The 23312-nt window shown below is 40.1% G+C and overlaps 1 protein-coding gene across 14 annotated transcripts in view; it reads right to left on the reverse strand.

The window, feature by feature from the left end:
- Window positions 1-23312, reverse strand: part of SYNE1 (spectrin repeat containing nuclear envelope protein 1) — a 558323-nt gene that overhangs the window by 427973 nt on the left and 107038 nt on the right. For 13 of the 14 annotated variants that reach the window (XM_049903961.1, XM_049903893.1, XM_049903931.1 and 10 more), the window contains exons 4-5: window positions 11754-11849; window positions 6996-7079 (exon numbers count right to left, since the gene is read on the reverse strand). In XM_049903961.1, the coding sequence (XP_049759918.1) occupies window positions 6996-7079; window positions 11754-11849 (180 nt within the window). Of the gene's footprint in view, window positions 1-6995; window positions 7080-11753; window positions 11850-14796; window positions 15358-23312 lie in introns of those variants that run through there. The other variant, XM_049903922.1, reaches the window with a different exon arrangement.

Below are 23312 nucleotides of genomic sequence, written 5' to 3' on the forward strand. Positions count from 1 at the left end.
TTGCAAAATCCCACTGAATTCACAATAAATTCTGAATACCTGAGGAGGCTGGGGTGGGCAATAGAAAGATATCCAAAAAGACTGAAAAACTTCAAGAAGCCAGAAAGAGGATGGAACCATGCTGATGGATAAAACCAGAGCAGAAAGATGTTTCAGGTGATTCCAAAAACCCACCGCCATCAAGTTGATCCCAACTCATAGCAACCCTCTAGGACAGAGCAGAACTGCCCTGTAGGGTTTCCAAGGCCTAAATCTTTAGGGGAGCAGACTGTCACATCTTTCTCCCATGAAGCAGCTGGTAGGTTCAAACCGCGGACCTTTTGGTTAGCAGCCGAGCACTTAGTCGCTGAGCCACCAGGGCAGGCTTTCAGAAGAGTAGTGGTTCTCAAAGCGTGGTTCCTAGAGGAGCAGCAGCAGCAGCAGCTCCTGGGAACTTATCAGAAATGCCGAATCTGGGGCTTCATTTCATTCTTCGCTAAACCAGAAACTAAGGAGGCAGAGCCCAGTAGCCTGTTTGGACAAACCGTCCAGGTGATTCTGATGCACGTTAATGTTGGAGAACTACTGGACTAGATAATTGTGCTTGGCCCATGTGATCTGGAGATGTTTTACTTTGCAAACTATAGGCTCAGGAATGTTTAAAAATACTTCAATTATTTGGGAGTAAATTTCAAAAATAAATCGATAAATAATCCAGATTACTGGCTTTTCTTGATAAATTGGAAAACCTGGGCTCAGTGTGCCTTTGTTTCACTGAGGTAACTAGAGTTTCAATTGAACATTTGCCACCCTCTTCAAGTGAGGGCCTGGGGCTGCTCAGTCCTCCTGTCCACCATGGGTAACCTTTCACTGGCTCCATTTGGGACCTCATAGGAAACTGAGTTTATGCCGCTGGTCTACGCTACGGCAAGCGCTAGGTGGTCAGATGGTCTGTATTATTGTTTAGAGAGGTTCACCTGACATCTCAATGGAGAAAGCAACTTGTGTACTGTGTACAGCCATGATGGATCTATTCATTAGATACTAACGTGTCAACAATGTATTTCAATAGCCCTACAAACAGGTGAAAAAATTAAACACAATGTTAGGGCTTTTTCTCAGTAAAATTTCAGGAACCAAAAAAAAAAAAAAATTATTTTCGAGTCAGTTGCAACTTATGGCAAACCATGTGTGCCAGAGTAGAACTGTGCTCCACAGAGCTTTCAATGGATGATTTTTCAGTAGATGGCCAGGCCTTTCTTCCAAGGCACCTCTGGGTAGACTCGAACTGCCAGCCTTTCAGTTAGCAGCTGAGTGCTTAACCATTTGCACCACAAACTTCAGGAGCGCTTTCATTATTCTTTAAACCAAGCTAATTAAGAATTCAAGGACTATGTAATTTTCTAATACCCCCCCAAAGAAATACATTGAAATGGAAGAATATAATAAGTATAAACATCAAAGAGAAATTCTTGAAAGTTTAATTGAGACATAAATTCTTAACTTGTAAATCAGTAAACTGAATAGTAAGACAGAGGGCACCAAAGAGCCTTCAAAACTTCCTTCCTCCCCACAGCCAAATACTCTGTGAACCTATAGGATTAAGAACTACAAGCAAGAGTGGCTGAAAAATGTTTCAGACAGAATTTTTTTTTTTTTTTTTTTGAAATTAAAAGAGGTTAAAGAATTTATGGAGACACAAGGGAAAGACCTTGGATTTTGTTTGGGATTCAATGCATCACTTTCTGCCCTTACCGGTGTCGTATTTAAAACCTGATTATTTAAATTTTTTTTTTTCGGTACTTAGGTTTATTCTGTGGAAATGGACTTTGTGAAAATATGTTTTCTGTGAAAAAACAGGTCCACTTTATAAGCAATGACTTTCATCGAGTGTCATTAAATTTTTCTACAAGACTTCATTAATCATGATGAATTTTGTCTTCACATTCTAGCAAATAAATTTACCTCAGAATGAAAGACACTAAGGAAGTACAGCTGAGATGGGAGAATGAGCAACCTGAAGAATTCTATATATCCCACTCAGCAAGGCTTCATTCAGCTCTCTCTGAAACACTCATGGGAGGAGGTCAGGAAGAAGAGGAATGCTCAAACAAGAATGAATTTAGAGGGATCAGGAAACTGCAAGGTTGCACAAAAAGATTGCTTTCCTATATCGTTTTAATACTTGGAATGTCTCTTGGACAGGAAGTTTATATGATTGATTAAACTTTATATTGATTTACTACACTACAAAGTTATTAAAACGTAAATTCTTCAAGGGCAAAATCTAAATTTCTTCATTTTTGTATTTTCCAGAGTTCCTTTCTTGTAGACAGCACCCAGTAAACCTTTGTGGGGTAAATGAGTTAACCCAGTGCATTTAGATTCAGAAGGAAATAATGGAATTCTTCTGTTCTCCGGAAGTATCTGGGTTCCATTTATAAAGCGGATTTTGGTATTGTCAAATACAGACTTCCTGAATTTCCACAAGTAAGGAAAGGCTAAGGCATTGCACCAAGAGAACCTAATAAAACTATATGTGCACTTACCTTTTGTCCCAGTAATAATCTTCTAGGAATCTACCCAGAAGATTAAAAAAAAAAAAAGGTTGCTATGGAGTCAGTTCCAATTCCTGATGACCCCATGCGTGTCAGAGTTGAACTGTGCTCCACAGAGTTTTCAATGGCTGTGATCTTTCAGAAGAGATCACCAGGCCTTTTTTCCCAAAGTGCCTCTGGTTGGATTTGACCATCAAACTTTCTTACCAACCAGAAGATACACCTCCAATAATATGAAAACACTTATGCACAAGGTTAATTGCAGCATTGTTTGTGTTTACAAAATATTGTAAACAACTTCATTTATGTGTCAGCTTGGCTGGGCCATGATTCTCAGTATCATGTAATTATCCTCCATTTTGTGATCTGATGTAGATATCCACCATTTTGTGATATAATGTAATTACCTCATGATGCGATCTGATGGGATCAGCCAATCAGTTGTAAGGGGAGCTTCCCGGGGGTGTGGCCTGTACTCAATATATATATATATATATACAGATGTTGTGGCAAATCTCGCTTGCTCTGAATCCTGTTTCTGGCTCATCATCATCTGATCTCCTGTTCTTGGGACTTGAGCCAGCAGCCTGAGCTGCCAACTATGGGATTTCCAGCTCCACAGACTTGTGAGCCAGCACCCCGTCATCTGACCTGCCAATTCTGGGTTCCTCAACCCCTGCAGCCAAGTGAGTCAGTAGAAGCTTCCAATCAACACCTGACCCATGGACTTCGGAACTTGCCAGCCTCTAAAACGGCGAGAGCCATTTCCCTGAGATAAATTTCTCTCTCTGTATATATATATGGAAGCCCTAGTGGCGTAGTGGTTAAGTGCTATGGCTGGTAACCAAGAGGTCGGCAGCTTGAATCTGCCAGGCACTCCTTGGAAACTCTGTGGTGCAGTTCTACTCTGTCCTATAGGGTCACTATGAGTTGGAATCAACTCAATGGCAATGGGTTATATATATACGTATGTATGCACATATATATATACACATGTGCAGGCACATATACACACACACACACACACATATATATAAGCCACTGGCGTCAAGTGGATTTGGACCCATAGTGACCTTATAGGGCAAAGAAGAACTGCCCCATAGGGTTTTCAACGAGCAGCTGGTGGATTCAAACTGCCAACCTTTTTGTTAGCAGCTGAATACTTACTTAACCACTGCACTATGAGGGCTATCTATACATACACACACACACACACACACATATATATATTGGGATCTATATATATCCCAAAATCAAACCCACTGCCATTAAGTCAATTCCAACTCTTAGTGATCCCATAGGGTTTCCATGGCTGTAAATCTCTACTGGAGCAGGCTGACACATCTTTCTCCTTTGGAGCCGCTAGTGGTTTCAACCTCTGGCCTCTTGGTTAGCAGTCGAGCACCTTAACCACTGCCCAGCCAGGGCTCCATATCTGTGTGTGTGTGTGTGTATAATATACATATATATGCACTTCACAGACTTTGCTTCTGTAGAGAATCCAGCCTAAGACACCCATTAGTAAAAGAATGGTTGAGTCAACCATGGTACATCCAGGCAATGGGATAACATGCAGCTATAAAAAATGAATGAGGACTGCTTCTATGAACTTCTTTGGGGTGATTTTTCAGGGTCTACTGTTAAATGAAAGAAAGCACAGTACAAAAGAGTATCTAAAATAGCTATCCTTTATGTAAGAAAGACGGGGATGTATGAAAATACACATGCACCTGATCATTTGTGCAAAAGCAATGCAGAAAGGATACATAAGAAAGAAGAGAAACTGGTTACCTAGAAGGGGGAAAGGGAGCTATGGGGGTGGGGGGCAATAAGAACAGTCATAGGGGTAAGGAGAGAGTGGCCCTTCTCTTAGCTCAGTTTTTCCTCTTAGAGCCACAGTCATGTTTCACATACTTCCCAAAATAAATAAGTCATAAAACCAACCAGGATGTGGGGGTAACCCAACATGGACTCTAAACAGTAACGAATGAACCTAACTCCATTACAAATGAATAACAAGGGGGTGGGCAAGAAAAGAGCTAACAAGTAAATTTGGAAAAGTCAGTGCTAAAGACAAAAAGAACTACACATAAATACTGTACTCTAGCTAGTAAATCTGTTTCCCGCAGGAGTATAGGTTAACAATTCTGAAACTACTTTATGTGTATACTTTGTTGTTGTGTGCTGTTGAGTCGATTCCCACTCACAGTGACCCTATATGACAGACTAGAACTGCCCCATAGGGTTTCCTGGAGCAAATTGCCTGGTCTTTTCTCCTATAGAGTTGCCAGGTGGATTCAAAATGCAGACCTTTTGGTTAGAAGTGGAGTGCTTAACCATTATACCACCAGGGCTCGCTTTATGTTTATTAAAAAAAAAAAAAAACTTTTTTTTTTTATACCACCCAGTAAATGCTAGGGTTGAACAAATAAGTGAATATATTGTCGACAAGATAAGAGCTAGGTTTTTTTTTTTTCTTTTCTTTTCTTTTCTTTTTTACCTCTCTCAGAGAAAAAAGTAACAAATAAGAAAAGAGAGAAGGCTAGAAGAAACCTTAGGGGTTGGACTGGAATCAGAGGTATCAATTTGAACTAATGGCATAGAGAGAGACAGAGAGAGATACACAGACAGATAGATAAACATGTTTGTTGTTGTCTTGTGCCGCCAAGTTGATACTCTGTGTGTTACAGAGTACAGCTGCTCCCTAGGGTTTTCTTGGCTGTGATCTTTACAGAAGCAGATTGCTAGAACTTTTCTTCTGCAGTGCTGCTGACTGGGCTGGAACTGCCAGCCTTTCAGTTACCAGGTGAGCGTAAATCATTTGGGCCACCCAGGGATACTTGATAAACCTAGCTATCTGTATATATACATGGGTAGGTAAACACAGATATTCCCTAGCACTGTCGACTGAGAGGGCCTAGGAGCAATGACAGCTAAGTGTCCAGTAGCAATGAGCACACCTGATACCCGGATCTGGATTTCTAAATACCATTCTCCAATAAAAGGAACCAAAGCTCCTTGGAGAAGTAGTTGATTGCATGACTGGGACATGGAAAATGTAAGGTAAGTCTGGAATGCCTGTAGATCCAGAAACCAAGGAAGTGCTTGAAAAATGGTGTAGGAGCCAACCTGGAGGAGCTCTTAATGGCCAAAGCTGGAACAAACTGAGCAACAATGAAGTAATAGTAATAGTAGCATGGGATTATAACTATAGTATAAAATACATATCTATGTCTCCATACTGAAACAAGTAGTTGAATAAATAAATAAATGGGGAAGAAGGTACATCTCTTCTTTATAGCAGAATTCCAGCTAATAAATATAGAAGGAATGAGGGAAATACAAAATTACTATTAGGCAAACAGTGCAGTAATAATCACAGAAGACAATATCCACTGATCGATGCCAAAATCCATTAGAGGGGAAACAGGATACTAGCATAGTCTCAAGTGTCTTCCCTAAGATGTTTATCAAGTATAAAGGGAAAAATTGTAACTTTACCATAGAGGAACAAGGCAGACTCCACGTTAACCAAGTAGTCAAGGTTAAAATGAATCATGAGACATATCAACATTTTATCTCCACTAATGTGATGCACTGGGAAGAACATATCAATCACTGCCTTGGATTTCTTGCCATAAATGTATAATCTCATTGTAATCATGAGAAACCATCGTACGAATCCAAATTGAGAGGCGTTCTGCAAAATAACTGATCAGCACTTATTGAACATGTCAAGGTCATTAAGAAAGAATGAAAAACTATCAGAATGGAAGACACTAAGAAGATACAACAACTAAATACAAGGAGTCCCTTCAGCTTAAGATTAGACAGGTCTATAAAACAAGAAGTGATACATGTAGTTCAGCTATGTATACTAGACTAAATGGGCACATCAGCCCAGGGGCAAAGACAAGAAGGCAGGAGGGGACAGGAACGCTGGAGGAATGGAAATGGGGAACCCACAGTTAAGAAGAGGGGAGTGTTGACATGTCGCATGGTTGGCAACTAATGTCATGAAACAATGTGTACCAATTTTTTAATGAGAAACTAATTTGCTCTGTAAACCTTCATCTAATCCACAATTGAAAAAAAATTCAAGGAGTAATCCTGGATTGGATCCTGGAACAGAAATAGGACATTAGGGGAAAAACTGATGAAATTCGACTAATGTCTACACTTTAGTTAATAGTACCACACCTATTTTAATTTTCTGATTTTGATAATTGTACTATGTTTGTATAAGTTCTTCACTTGAGGGGAAAATGGGTAAAGTGTATACATGAAATCTCTATACTTTTTTTTTTTGCAACTTTTCTCTAAATCTAAAATTATCTCACAATAGTATGTGTACATTCTACAGATTATATGCAGTGCTTTTTTCCCCTAGAGGCAATATTTAAAGCTCATGTGTTTCCATGTCCTCTTTACATTTTTGATTTCTTTTTTCTCCCTTACCTTCCTTCCTTCAAGGAACTTGAGAGCTGTGCCGATGTTTGCCACAGCGTGGATTCGCTTCATACGGCGTCCTTGTTCACAAGGCTGCAGAAGGGTCAGAAGAGGTACAAATCAAAATGCACATGAATTAAAGGTACACTTGAGAATACTGCAGAAGAATAACCAGCATTACTCAATTTCTATAAAGGTTAGCAAAAACAGGGAAGAAAGAGTGTTATCCCTACAACATTCTGTAAATGTACTAATTTACTCAGGAAAGATTTTGGTTAGCTTATCAGTCAACGTATTTGTCTTTTAGGCTTCTTTATGCCTAAAAGCAGAAATTCACCAAAATCCTGTGTTGTATATCAAGACTGTCAGCAATGGTTTTTTGTTTTAAAGGTATGCAATCACTGATGGATTTGAAGAGCAAATGTTCCAAAAATAATAATCAGTGGATGGAGAGAAATCCAAGAATAGTAATTTTAAAAGTAAAAATTCTCTAAACCCTTAAATAAAATCATAGACGAGAGTCACAATGGACTACTAACGGGGACTAGGATATTGAGATCAAACCCTTCTCTGAGATTCTGGCAGTAAAGGGGATAACTAAGTCATCTGGCCATATTTCCTAGGTGATCCTGGTCAGAGCCAGGGTTCTGGGTTATGTGAATCATGGTGGTAAGTATAATGTTTTTAATAGAGTTCTCCCTGTGAGATGATTATAGAAGAACTGAAAGTGCTAACAATAGGAGGGAAACACTTTTGCTCACATTCTCCCTTTGAAAAGCTCTACGACATGCCTAGGATATTCATTCCTTTAAACAATGCTTTATTATTGTGGTCCTGAACCATAATGACTGTGGAACAGACCATCAATTGCTCGTGTGCAAGTTCAAGTTGAAAGTGAAGAAAATTAGAACAAGTCTACAAGAGTCAAAGTACGACCTTGAGTATGTTATTGTTAGATGCTGCCGAGTCAGTTCTGACTCATAGCGACCCCATGTACAACAGAACAAAACATTACTTGGTCCTGCGCCATGCCCACAATCGTTGTTATGCTTGAGCCCATTGTTGCAGCCACTGTATCAATCCATCTCGTTGAGGGTCTTCCTCTTTTTCACTGACCCTTTACTTTACCAAGAATGATGTCCTTCTCCAGGGACTGATCTCTCCTGACAATGTCCAGAGTATGTGAGACGTAGTCTCACCATCCTTGCTTCTAAGGAGCATTCTTGAGTATATCCCACCTGAATTTAGAGACTATCTGAAGAATACATTTGATGTGCTGAATACTAATGACCAAAGGCCAGACAAGCTGTGGAATGATATCAAGGACACCATATATGAAGAAAGCAAGAGGTCATCAAAAAGACAGGAAAGAAAGAAAAGACTAAAGTGGATGTCAGAAGAGACTCCAAAATGTGCTCTTGAACATCAAGTAGCTAAAGCAAAAGGAAAAAACGATGAAGTAAAAGAGCTGAACAGAAGATTTCAAAGGGCAGCTCGAGAAGACAAAGCATCATAATGACATGTGCAAACACTTGGTGACAGAAAACCAAAAGGGAAGAACATGCCCAGCATTTCTCAAGCTGAAAAAACTGAAGAGAAAATCCAAGCCTCAAGTGGTGATATTGAAGAATTCTATGGGGAATATATTAAATGATGCAGGGAGCATCAAAAGAAGATGGAAGGAATACAGAGTCACTATACCAAAAAGAATTGGATGATGTTCAACCATTTCAGGAGGTAACATATAACCAGGAACTGAAGGAAGAAGTCCAAGGTGCATTTGAAGGCACTGGCAAAAAACAAGGCTCCAAGAATTGACAGAATACCAACTGAAATGTTTCAACAAAGGGATGCAGCACTGGAAGTGCCTGCTCATCTATGCCAGCTACCTGGCCAACCGACTGGAAGCGATCCATATTTATGCCTATTCCCAAGAAAGGTGATCCAATCAAATGTGGAGATTATCAAACAATATCATTAAAATCACATGCAAGTAAAATTTTACTGCAGATCATTCAAAGCGGCTGCAGCAGTATATCCACATGGAGCTGCCAGAAATTCAAGCTGGATTCAAAAGAGGATGTGGAACCAGGGATATCATTACTGATGTCAGATTGGATCTTGGCTGAAAACAAAGAATACCAGAAAGATGTTTACCTGTGTTTTATTGACTATGCAAAGACATTTGACTGTGTGGATCATAACAAATTATGGATAACATTTTGAAAAATGGGAATTCCAGAACACTTAATTGTGCTCATGAGGAAACTGTGTGCAGATCAGAAGGCAGTCATTCAACAGAACAAGGGGATATTTTGTGGTTTAAAGTCAGGAAAGGTGTGCATCAGGGTTGTATCCTTTCACCATACCTATTCAATCTGTATGCTGAGCAAATAATCCAAGAAGTGGGACTATATGAAGAATGGGGCATAGGGATTCAAGGAAGACTCATTAACAACCTGCATTATGCAGATGACACAACCTTCCTCGCTGAAAGTGAAGCTCTTACTGATGAAGATCAAAGACCACAGCCTTCAGTATGGATTACACCTTAACATCAAGAAAACAAAAATCCTAACAACTGCACCAATAAGCAAAAGCATGATAAATGGAGAAAACAGTGAAGTTGTCAAGGATTTCATTTTACTTGGATCCACTCTCAACACCCATGGATACAGCAGTCAAGAAATCAAAACAGGCATTGCACTGGGCAAACTGACTGCAGAAGACCTCTTTGAAGTGTTGAAAAGCAAAAATGTCACCTTGAAGACTAAGATGCGCCTGACCCAAGCCATGGTGTTTTTGATCGCCTCTTACACATTTGAAAGCTGGACACTGAATAAGAAAGATCGATGAAGAATCAGTGCCTTTGAATTGAAGTGCTGGCGAAGAATATTTAATATTGAATACGCCATGGACTGCCAAAAGAAGAAACAGATCTGTCTTGGAAGAAGTACAACCAGAATGCTCCTTAGAAGCAAGGATGGTGAGACTACATCTCACATACTTTGGACATGCTATCAGGAGGGATCAGTCCCTGGAGAAGAACATCAAGCTTGGTAAAGTAGAGGGTCAGCGAAAAAGAGGAAGACCCTCAACGAGATGGCTTGACACACTGGCTCCAACAGTGGGCTCAAGCATAACAAGGATTGTGAAGAGGGCACAGGACTGGGCAGTGTTTCGTTCTGGTGTGCACAGAGTCACTACGAGTCAGAATCGACTTGACGGCACCTAACAACAACGAACCATAACATACATGTGTGAAAAATCTAAATAACCTTTGCTGAGGTTTATTTATAATTTCAGAATCATTTCATTTGATGTAATACAGAATCTTGAAAATAAATAACAACTGTTAAGCTGGAAATTCCCTTTCGGTGTCTCAGTTTCCGCATGTGTTAAATGAGAATGCTGGGTTCTTTCTGAAATCCTTCCTGCCTTTGTAGGTCTATGCTTCTGACTTTTCCTGAATTAGTGGGACACTTAAACAGAAGCAGGACTCTTACGTCAAATAGACACTTTTTATCTAGACTTATTTAGCTTGCCAATTAAATGCCCATGAAGATTTCTATATATTATTAAGGCCAAGTACAATGGCCTAGTTATACTGTCACTTAGAAGTTATACTGTCACTTAGATGATATACTTCTTAAATGCACATTTAAGTTGTACTGAAGGCACCTTTAATCTTCAAGTAAATAGCTTAGTTCGGTAGGATATATAAACATAAGCAGTTGTATCAGGCAATCAAGGGTGTATACATTTCAGCCCAATGACTCCCACACCCTAACGCTGAGCCAGTTTATGTAGCTCATGTGTATGCCTGTATTTTCCAAGTTGGCTGTTCGTGTAAGTCTCTGAGCTTCCCCAAAGCAGAGCCTGACACAAGCACTTGAGTGCATGTAGCTTGTTGGGTAAGTAATCCCGGGTAGCAGGAGTGAGGATGAACGTGGAATGAGACAGAAAAGGAAGAAAATCCAAAAGATATGCTACTGAGCTGTTTACCACTGTGGGCAACTGGGGCTCTACTCTTGCTGGAAGGTCCATGAGAAACACCATGCAGGCTGTGCAAAATATGCCTCGGAACTGTCACTCCTAAAAACAAGAAGCTGGGGCATTTATTCATGAACTCCCCACTCCATTGGTTGAAAGCGTAAGTAAGCAAAAAAATAAATATTTTATTCTTCAAGTAATGAAGAAAAATGTATTTTATAGTTCACTGTCACAGCTGTTTTCACTCTGCTGGCTCTCTGCACATAAAAACAGATGACTCCGAATGGGCTGTTGCTGTTACAAGGGACAGATGACGGAGAATGTCAATAAGAGCATGAAAAAGGCCACCAGGCTGACTTCAAGCTCAGTTTTCAATAAAGAACTATAAATACACAGATATGGACCAATAATCCTTTCCAAATGGAAAGCAAACACTGCAATGAGATAGACTGTTTTGCAACTAATTTTCCCGGGTAATACACAAATGCAATAGTTAGCCATGTTACGTTACCAGTGGAGTTTTTCTTTTTGTTTGGTTTTGTGTTTCTAATTCTTGTTCCTAAGGTTGCTGTTATCAGACATGATGTTTTAAATCCACTAGGGGTGTGCAGGGACAAGAAAGTAAAATTATTCTTTTCTCCCAGAAGTGACTGATACTAGGCTTGGGCAGCATCCCTTATATTTTCAACCCCACAACACCCAAATTCCAAATAGGAATAATTTGATAAGGATGGTCACTAAAAACAAAAACAAAAACAAAAAACAACAACTTACCAGTTTCTCCCCAGAAAGGACCTCCAGGAGAGCAAGCAGCTTCACACCATCTTTCATGTCTTCAAAAAGATCATCTACCAGCATCGGGGGTTTCCGCTGTAAAAATCAAAAAGGAAGAAATGCAGAAAATACTTTTATCATCACTCTCTCATGCCTTAGCTGCTCACTGGGGTGAATTTTGTATGAAAAATTTTCTAAAACCTTAATTCTATATTTTGAATGTGATTGGCATGACCCTTTGACGACTGTAAGAAGAAAAACAATCCATGAATAGATAAAAACTTGATATCCAAAAACCTCAGGAGATTTAATGCTTTCATTAACATGCATACCAGTTTCCTTCTACAAAGCAGATTTTGTAAAGGGTGGCATGGTATGCGCTGAGGGAAGGAAAAGAGGGCACCATCAACCTAAAGGATAAGAAAGGGATTAAGATGGCACCCAAAGAGAGAGTGGGAGGTGCCTCAGAAACCTGGACCAGCCTGACAACTTCATTGTGAGCATGTCATATTGCTGGGGTTTAACAAGGTATGGCACTTCTATAGGATGCTCTCCCCAAGGTAACCTAGCTAGCTCAGTGACCTGCTGTGGGGGCACTGTGTAACCACGGCCAAGCCTGCTAGTTTAATCTTCCTATAGGGTCGCTATGAGTTGGAATCAACTCGATGGCACTGGATTTGGTTTTTTGGTTTTTGGATGAGTTCACTGGCTACGTTCTGTTTCACAGCCTGGCGAGAAAGTGTGGTATTGAACCCAAAGGATCGAAAGCGTAAGAGTACAGACTGATTAGTACAAATCCATTCCAACTACTGGAAAAACAAGCCACAGCAAAAGTTTAATTCATGGAGGCTCCTATTTATTTATTTTGAAATGATGGCCACTGAAATACCTACTATACTGGGTTCATCAAACATTGGATTAGGGTCTATCTTTGCTCTGAATGAAGTAAAAAAGTGATTATACTAATCTTGATGATTAATGAAGGGCAGGTATCCAGAGATTTTTGCAGAATCAGAATTTTTTCCATTTATCACCTGGGTTTAAGCTCTATAGTTTCTGAATCTCACTGAACCATGTTAAAGACCTAATGCTGGCTTCCTAACTTTAACCTGTCTCTCTCTCCTAAAACTTATATGTTCTATTTAGAGATGTTTAATCACCAGATTTTTATTGAAATATGACTTTTTTTCTCTACCCTTGATAGGGAGAATTTATATTTCTCTTACGACTGCAGGGATTACAGCCCCTCAAAGGTACAGTTCTAGATTTAAATGCATTTTTCTCTCTTTATAAAGTGAACAGCTGAAGACATTTCGTTCTCTTGGAGTGAAATGCATGTTCAAAAATGACAGTTTCCATTTTCAATTTTTCTTTTAAATTCCTTTATTTTAGGTACCGTCAAGCCAGTTCCAACTCATAGCAATCCTATGAACCACAGAACAAAACACGGCCTGGTCCTGCTCACAATCGTTGTTATGGTTGAGCCCGTTGTTGCAGCCACTGTGTCAGTCCATTTCATTGAGGGTCTTCCTCTTTTTCACTGGCTCCCTATGTTACCAAGCATGATGTCCTTCTGCAGTGACTGATCCTTCTTGACAACATGTCCAAAGCATGTGAGAAGTCTTGCCAACATTGCTTCTAAGGAGAATTCTGGTTGTACTTCTTCCAAGACAGATTTGTTTGTTCTTCTGGCAGTGCATGGTATATTCAACATTCTTTGTCAATACCACAATTCAAAGGCGTCAATTCTTCTTTGACCTTCCTTATTCATTGTCCAGCTTTCACGTGCACATGATGCAATTGAAAACATCATGGCTTGGGTCGGGCGCACCTTAGTCCTCAAAGCGACATCTTTTCTTTTTAACACTTTAAAGAGGTCTTTTGCAGCACATTTGCCCAATGCAATATATCATTTGATTTCTTCACTGCTGCTTCTATGGGTGTTGATTGTGGATCCAAGTAAAATTAAATTCTTGACAACTTAAATCTTTTCTCCGTTTATCGTGATGTTGCTTATTGGTCCAGTTGTGAGCATTTTTGTTTTCTTTATGTGTAATCCATACTGAAGGCTGTAGTCTTTGACCTTCGTCAGTAAGTGTTTCAAGTCCTCTTCACTTTCAGCAAGCAAGGTTGTGTCATCTGCATATTGCAGGTTGTTAATGTCTTCCTCCAATCGTAATGTCACTTTCTTCTTTATATAGTCCAGCTTCTCAGATTATTTACTCAGCATACAGATTAAATAACCCTTTCAAGATTTGTGGGATATATGGTTGTCCATCCACTTTTTTTCCACCTCTCAGGTTTCTTGGACTACTACTTTTTCCAAGAAAAGTATTTGCTGCCCTACAGTGGGGATTGCATGAAGGTAAAAAATGTAAGAAATGTTTGTTGGCACGAAATAGCTGGGGTATCAGGCTTAAATGTGAGGTAGGGCATCCAGGAAGTATAATTGGGTAAAACTTTGTCTCTTTTGACTTTTGTACAGCTAGATAAGCCTTGTAACCACATTTATTTTTTATGTGATAGTTGGAGCCCTGGTAGTGCAGTTCTTAATAGTTAGACGGCTAACCAAAAGGCCGGCAGTTCCAATCCACCAGCAGCTCCTTGGAAACCCTATGGGGCAGTTCTACTCTGTCCTATGGGGTTGCTATAGGGTCTCTATGAGTCAGAACAGACTCGATGGCAAAGGATTATTATTTTTTTTGAAGTGATAGGGAGCCCTGGTTTTTTTGTTTTGTTTTGTTTTTTTGTTATTTGCTTGTATGTGTGTGTATGCATGTGTATGCGTGATATTTGGAAAATCATAGGTGCCCAAGGTACCCAAACGGAAGGTGCTCCATAGTAAATCCTGCCACCCACTACCGGGGGACCAGTCAGAGTACACAAAGCATGGTGCCAATGTCCTGCCTGAGTTTGAAAGTAACATGTATTCTCACATAATATTTCTCAAAATCCATATTCCCCCCACCCAAAAAAGAATCTGTTGCCGTTGAGTTGATTCTGAGTCACAGCGAACCTATAGGACAGAGTAGAATAGCCTTACCGTGTTTCCAAGAAGTGGCTGGTGGATTCAAACTGCTGACTTTTGGTTAGCAGCCAAGCTCTTGACCACTGCTCCGCCAGGCCTCCATACCAACCCCAAATTTAAATATCCTCAATGACTCAGCATGCTTCCATTAATGAACTCACAAGATATCAACAAGAAACTTCGAAACAGAAAATAAATGGGTCTTGAAGGTTAACTATGGTGAAAGGATACAACCCTGATGCACACTTTTCCTGATTTTAAAGCACACAGTATTCCCTCGTTCTGTTTGAACAACTGCCTCTTCATCTATGTACAGGTACAGTATGAGCACAATTAAGAGTTCTGGAATTCCCATTCTTCACATAACAATCATAATTTGTTATGATTCACACAGTCAGGTGACTTTGCACAGTCAATAAAACACAGGTAAGCATCTTTCTGGTATTTTCTGCTTACAGCCAAGATCCATCTGACATTAGTAATGATATCCCTCATCCCATGTCCCCTTCTGAATCTGGCTTGAATTTATGGCAGTTCCCTGTTGATGTACTGCTGCAACCTTTTTTGAATTATATTCAGCAAAATTTTACTTACATATGATATTAATGATATCATTCAATAATTTCTGTATTCAGTTGAATCACTTTTCTTTGGAATGGGCATAAATACTCTTCGAGTTCGCTGGCCAAGGAGCTGTCTTTCAAATTGCTTGGCATAGATGATTGAGTGTTTCCAGGGTCGCCATCAGTTTGTTGAAACACCTCACTTGGCATTGCATTAATTTCTGGAGCTTTGTTTTTTGCCAATGCCTTCAGTGCATCCCTGACTTCTTCCTTCAGTATCATTAGTTCTTGATCATATGCTACCTACTGAAATGACTGAACGTTGAACAATTCTTTTTGGTACAGTGACTGTGTATTCCTTCCATCTTCTTTTGGTGCTTTCTACGTCATTCAATACTTTGCCCATAGAATCCTTCAACTCAAGGCTTGAATTTTTTCTTCAGTTTTTTCAGCTTGAGAAATGCCCAGCATGTTCTTCTGTTTTTGTTTTCTAACTCCAGGTCTTTCAGCATTTCATTTTAATACTTTGTCTTCTCAGGCTGCCCTTTGAAATATTCTCTTTGGCTCTTTTACTTCATCATTTCTCCTTTTGCTTTAGCTGCTCTACATTCAAGAGCAAGTTTCAGAGTCTCTTTCAACATTCATTTAGGTCTTTTCATTCTTTCGTGTGTTTAATGACCTTTTGCTCTCTTCATGTATGATGCCCTTGATGTCATTCCACAACTTGTCTGGTCTTTGTTCATTAGTATTAATTGCAACAAATCTACTCCTGAGATGGTCTCTAAATTCAGGTAGGATATACTCAAGTCTGTACTTTGGCTCTTGTGAACTTGTTCGAGTTTTCTTCAGCTTCAATGTGAACTTGCAAATGAGCAATCGATGGTCTGTTCTGCAGTCGGCCCCTGGCCTTGTTCTGACTGATGGTACTGAGCTTTTCCATCATCTCTTTCCACAGATGTAGTCGATTTGATTCCTGTGCGTTCCATCTGGCAAAGTCCACGTGAATAGTCACCTTTTATGTTGGTGAAAAAAAGGTATTTGCAATGAAGAAATCGTTGGTTTTGCAAAATTCTATCATGTGATCTCCAGTATCATTTCTATCCCTAAGGTCCTATTTTTCAACTACCAATCCTTCTTCTTTGTTTCCAACTTTTGAATTCCAATCACCAGTAATGATCAATGCATCCTGATTGTACATCCGATCAATTTCAGACTGCAGAAGTTGGTAAAAACATTCAATTTCTTCATCTTTGTTCTTAGTGGTTGGTGTATAAATTTGAATAATAGTCATATTAACTTGTCTTCCTTGTAGGTTTATGGATATTATCCTATTACTGACAGCATTGTACTTCAGGGTGGATCTTGAAATGTTCTTTTTGATGATGAATGTGATGGCATTCCTCTTCAGTTCATCATTCCTGGCATAGCAGAAGGTCTATATCAATATCCCATTCAAAATAGCCAATACCAGTCCATTTCAGTTCACTGTTGTTGTTAGGTGCTGTTGGGTCAGTTCCAAATCATAGCAACCCTATGTACAACTGAATGAAACACTGTCTGGTCCCAAGCCACCCTCACAATCTTTGCTATGGTTGAGCCCATTGTTGCGGCCACTGTATCAACCTATCTTATTGAGGTCTTCCTCTTTTTGTTGCCCCTCCACTTTACCAAGTATGATGTCCTTCTCCAGGGACTGGTCTCTCCTGATAACATTTCCAAAGTACATGAGACCATGTCTCGCCATCCTTACTTCTAAGGAGCATTCTGGCTGTACTATTTCCAAGATTTATTTGTTCTTCTGGCAGACTATGGTATATTCAATTTTCTTCGTCAATACCATATTTCAAAGGCATCTATTCTTCTTAAAAAAAAAAAAATAGTTCTTCTTAATTCATTTCCAGCTTTTGAATGCATCTGAGGTGATTGAAAATACCATGGCTTGGGTCAAGTGCAACTTAGTACTCAAAGTTACATCCTTGTTTTTCAACACTTTCAGCTCACTAATGCCTAGGATATTGATCTTTTTGTATTCTTTTTCATTTTGACAACTTCCAATTTTCCTAGATTCATACTTTGTGCACCTCACATTCTGATTATTAATGGATGGTTGCAGCTGTTTCTTCTCATTTTGAGTTGTGCTACATTAGCAAGTGCAGTTTCTGAAAGCTTGATTGCATCCACATCATTAAGGTGAACTCTACTTTGAGGAGTATTTTGAGTGCCTTCCAACCTGAAGGGCTCTTCTTCAGGCACTGTATCAGCCAATGTTCCACTGCTATTTATAAGGTTTTCACCAGCCAATTATTTTATAAGTAGATTGCCAGGTCCTTTGCCTGGAAGCCCTGCTGAAACGTGTACACTAAGCATGACCAGTGTCATAGCTTCCAACACCACAGTAACACTCAAGTCACCCCAATAAAACAAACTGACAGATGAGTGGCTGATTTTTAATGTATATTACTGAAATTGGAAACCCTCGTGGTGTAGTGCTTAAGTGCTATGGCTCCTAACCAAAAAGGTCGGCAGTTCGAATCCACCAGACACTCCTTGGAAACTCTATGGGGCAGTTTTACTTTGTCCTGTAGGGTCGCTATGAGTCAGAATCGACTTGACGGTGTGTTTGGTTTTCGGTTTGTATTACTGAAATTGCAAAAATGTAATAATGAGTTTATATTCCATGAATGTAAATGAAATTATTCAGAATAAAGGGAGTGTTAAACTCTTTGGTGTGTTAAGAATCAAATTTCTTGTATTAACTATACATAATCATTCAAGCTACGGTCCATTTATCATGCAAAATGCTTATTTATAATCCTAATAACAAATAATGTGACATAATGAGGAAAAATCTCAAACGGATTTGATATATTCAGTTAACAAAAACAAATGTACTTTTCCATATATTGTTTAAACTAGATATCTAAAGGAAAATAAAGCAGTAAATTTCTCATGAAATAATAAAAATTCCAAGAAATATGACACCATAAAATTATAAAACACATGCATACATGCATTCTGCCTTTAAACATACACAGGTCTGTGCTGGTTTGAAGAATATTTTCTCTTGACCCCATTTCTGCCTCTCATTTTTCTCCTCCTGTATTTCGAGTGTCACACATGTTTCCTGTTGCCCTCCAGCTGCTCCCTCCCTGATGCTCATGGAACCAGCCTTCCGCTCAACAGTGACTCAGACCTATTCAGAAGTCCATTGGCTTCTCCACTTTGGGCATTGTTAACACCATCCTCTCCTTGATTTTTTCCTCCCCAAACCTTTTTGACCAGCCTGGTTGGTTCACAGGTCTCTTTTCTTTATTTCCCTCCTTTCTTCCTAACTCTTGCCTATTGACAATCTCATTCCTGAGCCCTTTGTGCTTTATAAAATTTTGACTGCAGAGGCAATATAAATCTTGAATTTTTCCTTCCAGGTAGTATCCTCTCCTAAACATGGGTGAGTAGTCATAGCAGGCACTCAATAAATATCGTTGATTGACTGAATGAATGTATGCAGTTGTTAAAAAAAATTTTTTTTGTAGGCCCTACGCCCATACTGATGGCTCTTGAACTGTGGTATGTACGTGAGGGGTGATGAAAAATGTTCTCTAGGTTCTAGGCAGTCCATAGACTATAATACAGACATAGTAAGTACATGCATATCTTGTTCATTAAATACTTTTTGAATAAATGGATGAACTTTATAGTCTGTACATGGAAAAGAACATTAGGTGGTTTTTATTTTAAGAACACATATACCTAGAATACTGTTTTAGTCATCTAGTGCTGCTATAACAGAAATACCACAAGTGGATGGCTTTTTACAAAGCGAAGTTTATTCTCTCACAGTGCCGTAGGTTAGAAGCCCAAATTCAGGGCGCTGGCTCCAGGGGAAGGCTTTCTCTCTCTGTCAACTCTGGAGGTAGGTCTTTGTGATCCATCAGTCTTCCCTTGGTCTGGGAGCATCTCAGCACAGGAACCTCGGGTCCAAAGGATGCACTCTGCTCCCAGTGCTGCTTTCTTGGTGGTATGAGGTTCCCACACTCTGCTAGCTTCCCTTTCCTTTTAACTCTTAAGAGATAAAAGGTTGTGCAGGCCACACCCCAGAGAAACTCCCTTTACATTGGATCAGGGCTGTGACCTGGTAAGGGTGTCACAATCCCGCCCTAATCCTCTTTAACATAAAATTACAATCACAAAATGGAGGACAACCACAGAATGACAGGAATGATGGCCTAATCAAGTTAATACACACATTTTGTGGGGGATATAGTCCAATCCATGACATTCCACCCTTTGGCCCCCCAAAAATCACATTCTTGCAACATGCAAAACATATTCACCCCATCATCTCATAGCAAAAGTCTTAACTCTAAGCCCAAAATCCAAAAGTTCCTCTTCATCTGTGAAATCTAGAATACAAGTTATCCACTTCCAAAGGTACAATGGCAGAACAGGCACAAGCTAGACATTTCCATTACAAATGGGAGAAACTGGAGGCAAAGAAGGGATAACAGGCACCAAGCAAGTTAGCAGAATACATTACATTAGCCCTCAAGGCTTTGAAAATAATCCTTTGTTCTCTGAGACAATTTACACAATGGCCATCCCCTCCAGACTCTAAGTATTGGCCACACTCTCCAGATTGAGTGGAGGCCTCTTGGCCCTGGGCTTCAGCTCTCCACCTTCCAGGCCCACTGGGACAGCAACTCTGCTCCCTTGGCTTTAGGTGCACCATTTTCCTAGTCTACCTGAGTGGCAACTCTACCTTTACAAACACCAGCTGCCACGGCTCCACCCTTTGAAACACCTGAGGTCATGGCCATAACTTCTGAGACTGAGGCAGCTCAGCTTCTTGTGTTGTCTCTTCAGCTTCTGTTTCCTGGTTTCTTGGCCTCTCAGCTCCTTGGGCCTCATGCCTGCATCTGCCCTGCTGGGGCAAGTGTTCCAGAGCTCTGTGGCTCCACCAATAAGTGCCTGGAGGTACCCCCACTCTGCCAGGATGACTCCTGTGCACAGGCACTCAGCTGTCTCGCTCCATGGGTCAGCTCTGGCACCATCTCGCGCTAGTTTCATGGTTCTGCCGCTGCTGGTTCTCTGTCGCTGCTGCTTCTCTGCCACTACAGGTTTTCTGCTACTGCCAGTTCTCTGCTGCCGCTGAACCTCTGTCACTGCTGCTCAATTATCCATTCACAGTTTCAAAACCACTTCTACATTCTAGGTATCTGTTAGAGCAGCACCGCACTCTCTCGGTACCAAATTCTGTTTCAGTAATCTAGTGCTGCTACAACAGAAATACCACAAGTGGATGGCTTTAACAAAGAGAAGTTTATTGTCTCACGGTACAGTAGTCCAAATTCAGGGCGCCGGCTCCAGGGGAAGGCTTTCTTTCTCTGTTGACTCTGGAGGATAGTCTTTGTGATGCATCAATCTTTCTGTGCTCTGGGAGCATCTCAGCACAGGAACCTCAGGTCCAAGGAACGTGCTCTGCTCCCGGCACTGCTTTCTTGGTGGTATGAGGTCCCCAGCTCTCTGCTAGCTTAACTTTCATCTCTTATAAGGTAAAAGGTAGGAAACCCTGGTGGCTTAGTGGTTAAGTGCTACAGCTGCTAACCAAAGGGCTGGCTGCTAACCAAAGGGCTGGCAGTTCGAATCTGCCAGGCACTCCTTGGAAACTCTATGGAGCAGTTCTACTCTGTCCTGTAGGGTCACTATGAGTCAGAATCAACTAGACGGCACTGGGTTTGGTTTGGTTTTTGGTAAGGTAAAAGGTGGTGCAGGCCACACCCCGGGGAAACTCCCTTTACACTGGATCAGGAATGTGACCATAGTAAGGGTGTTACGATCCCACCCGAATTCTCTTTAACGTAAAATTATAATCACAAAATGGAGGACAACCACGGAATACTGGGAATCACGGCCTAACCAAGTTAATACACACATTTTGGGGGGAACATAATCCAATCCATGACAAATGCCCTCACTCTCTTTTTTTCTCCACTTGGCAAATGCCCAGTTTCAGTTCATATGCAATCTTTTTCAATTCTCTAACTCAAATTAATCTCTTCTTCTGCCCTTCTATGTTAATGATCCAGATTGTATGATCATCTTGCAATATAGATAGTTATTTACAAATCTGTGTTTCCAGGCATTCAGATCATAGGGTTTCTTGAGGACAAGGATGAAGTTGGATTATCTTTACATACCTAATATATGACCCAGCGCTTAGCACTGCTTGGCTGTAAACGTGTAGATACCAAATGAAGCACATTCAACAGGGACATGTGAAGCTTATTTAAAAATATCTTTTGGAATCTTAGAAATGCACAAATAACATCATGATGCAAAAATTGTTTCTAATACACTTCGAGCGACAGAGTAGCAGGGGCGGGGTCTGGGGACCATGATTTCAGGGAACATCTAGGTCAACTGGCATAACAAAGTATTAAAAAAATGTTCTGCATCCCACTTTGGTGAGTGACGCCTGGAGTCTTAAAAGTTAGCAAGCAGCTATTTAAGAGGCAGCAATTGGTCTCAACCCACCTGGAGTAAAAAAGAATGAAGAACATCAAAGACACTAGGAAAATATGAGCCCATGAAACAAAAAGGGCCACATAAACCAGAGACTCCATCAGCTTGAGACCGGAAGAACTAGATGGTGTCCAGCCACCACCAATCTATGCCCTGACAGGGAACACAACAGAGAATCCCTGATGGAGCAGGAGAAAAGTGGGATGCAGACCTCAACTTCTAGTAAAAAGACCGGGCTTAACGGTCTGACTGAGACTGGAGCAACCCCAGAGGACAGGACTCCTGGACTCTCTGTTAGTCCTGAACTAAAACCATTCCCGAGGCCAACTCTTCAGACAAAGATTAGACTGGACTATAAGACACAAAATAATACTGGTGAGGAGTGTACTTCTTAGCTCAAGTAGACACACGAGACTATGTGGGCAGTTCCTGTCTGGAGGGAAGATGAGAAGGTAGATGAGGACAGGAGCTGGTTGAGTGGACATACAAAATACAGGGTGGAAAGCAGGAGTGTGCTGTCATAGGAAGACCAACCAGGGTCACATAACAATGCGTGCATAAGTTTTTGTGTGAGAAACTGACTTGAATTGTAAACTTTCACTTAAAGCACAATAAAAAAAAGGAAAAAAAATGTTTCTAATAATATTTCTTACAGAGGGAAACACACTATTACTACCAGTTTCTACACAAAGTCAAAAACTATAGTCTGATGGCTATTAGTGTCTAAGTAGAATTTGGAGAAAAACATTACATTTCAAAATAAAAATATTCATGTCAACTCAGCTTATAAAATGCAGCCATAATATTTTTAACACACTGAATTATAGAACCGAGCAATATACAATCAATTATTTAATATCTCAGCCAGTAAAAGAGGGAAACAATAAATCTCTTACCACAAAGAGCTGGCAAAAATAAGTATTAGGAACTGATCTTTATAATTCTATACGCTCTATCCAATTGCATATAATGTAGACATTGTGCGAAACCAATAAAACACCTCTATTTATCAAAAAACCACACCAACATTCTTAGCAAATGCTAGAGGACTTCTGCTGTTCTGTTCTGCATAAGGTATTAGTTTATCTATAACAAACCATAAACCAGTAGAAGCCTTCACTACTGTGACTGCCTCACCCTGGACATTGATTTCTAGGAACAACAAAGTTTTAATAGAAAACCTTCCAGCTATAATGCTTCTCCTGTTTCATATATAAATACTTAAAATGGGGCCCATCTGATTACTTTGATAGGGTTCAGTTCACGGTGCTGGCAGCCAAAAGGAAGAGGTAGAAAGGAGGGGGATCTATGAGAGACCAACTTGATGGAAAATAAAGATAATGTAATTGTTCCTATTGCACTCCAATGGGCGGCTTCAAGCACTAGACAGAAATCTATCAAGCACTTTTCCACACTACAATTCTCTTTTTTTTAATTAATGGAAGA

Source organism: Elephas maximus, chromosome 1 (genome assembly GCF_024166365.1).
Source record: "Elephas maximus indicus isolate mEleMax1 chromosome 1, mEleMax1 primary haplotype, whole genome shotgun sequence".
Lineage (NCBI taxonomy): Eukaryota > Metazoa > Chordata > Mammalia > Proboscidea > Elephantidae > Elephas > Elephas maximus.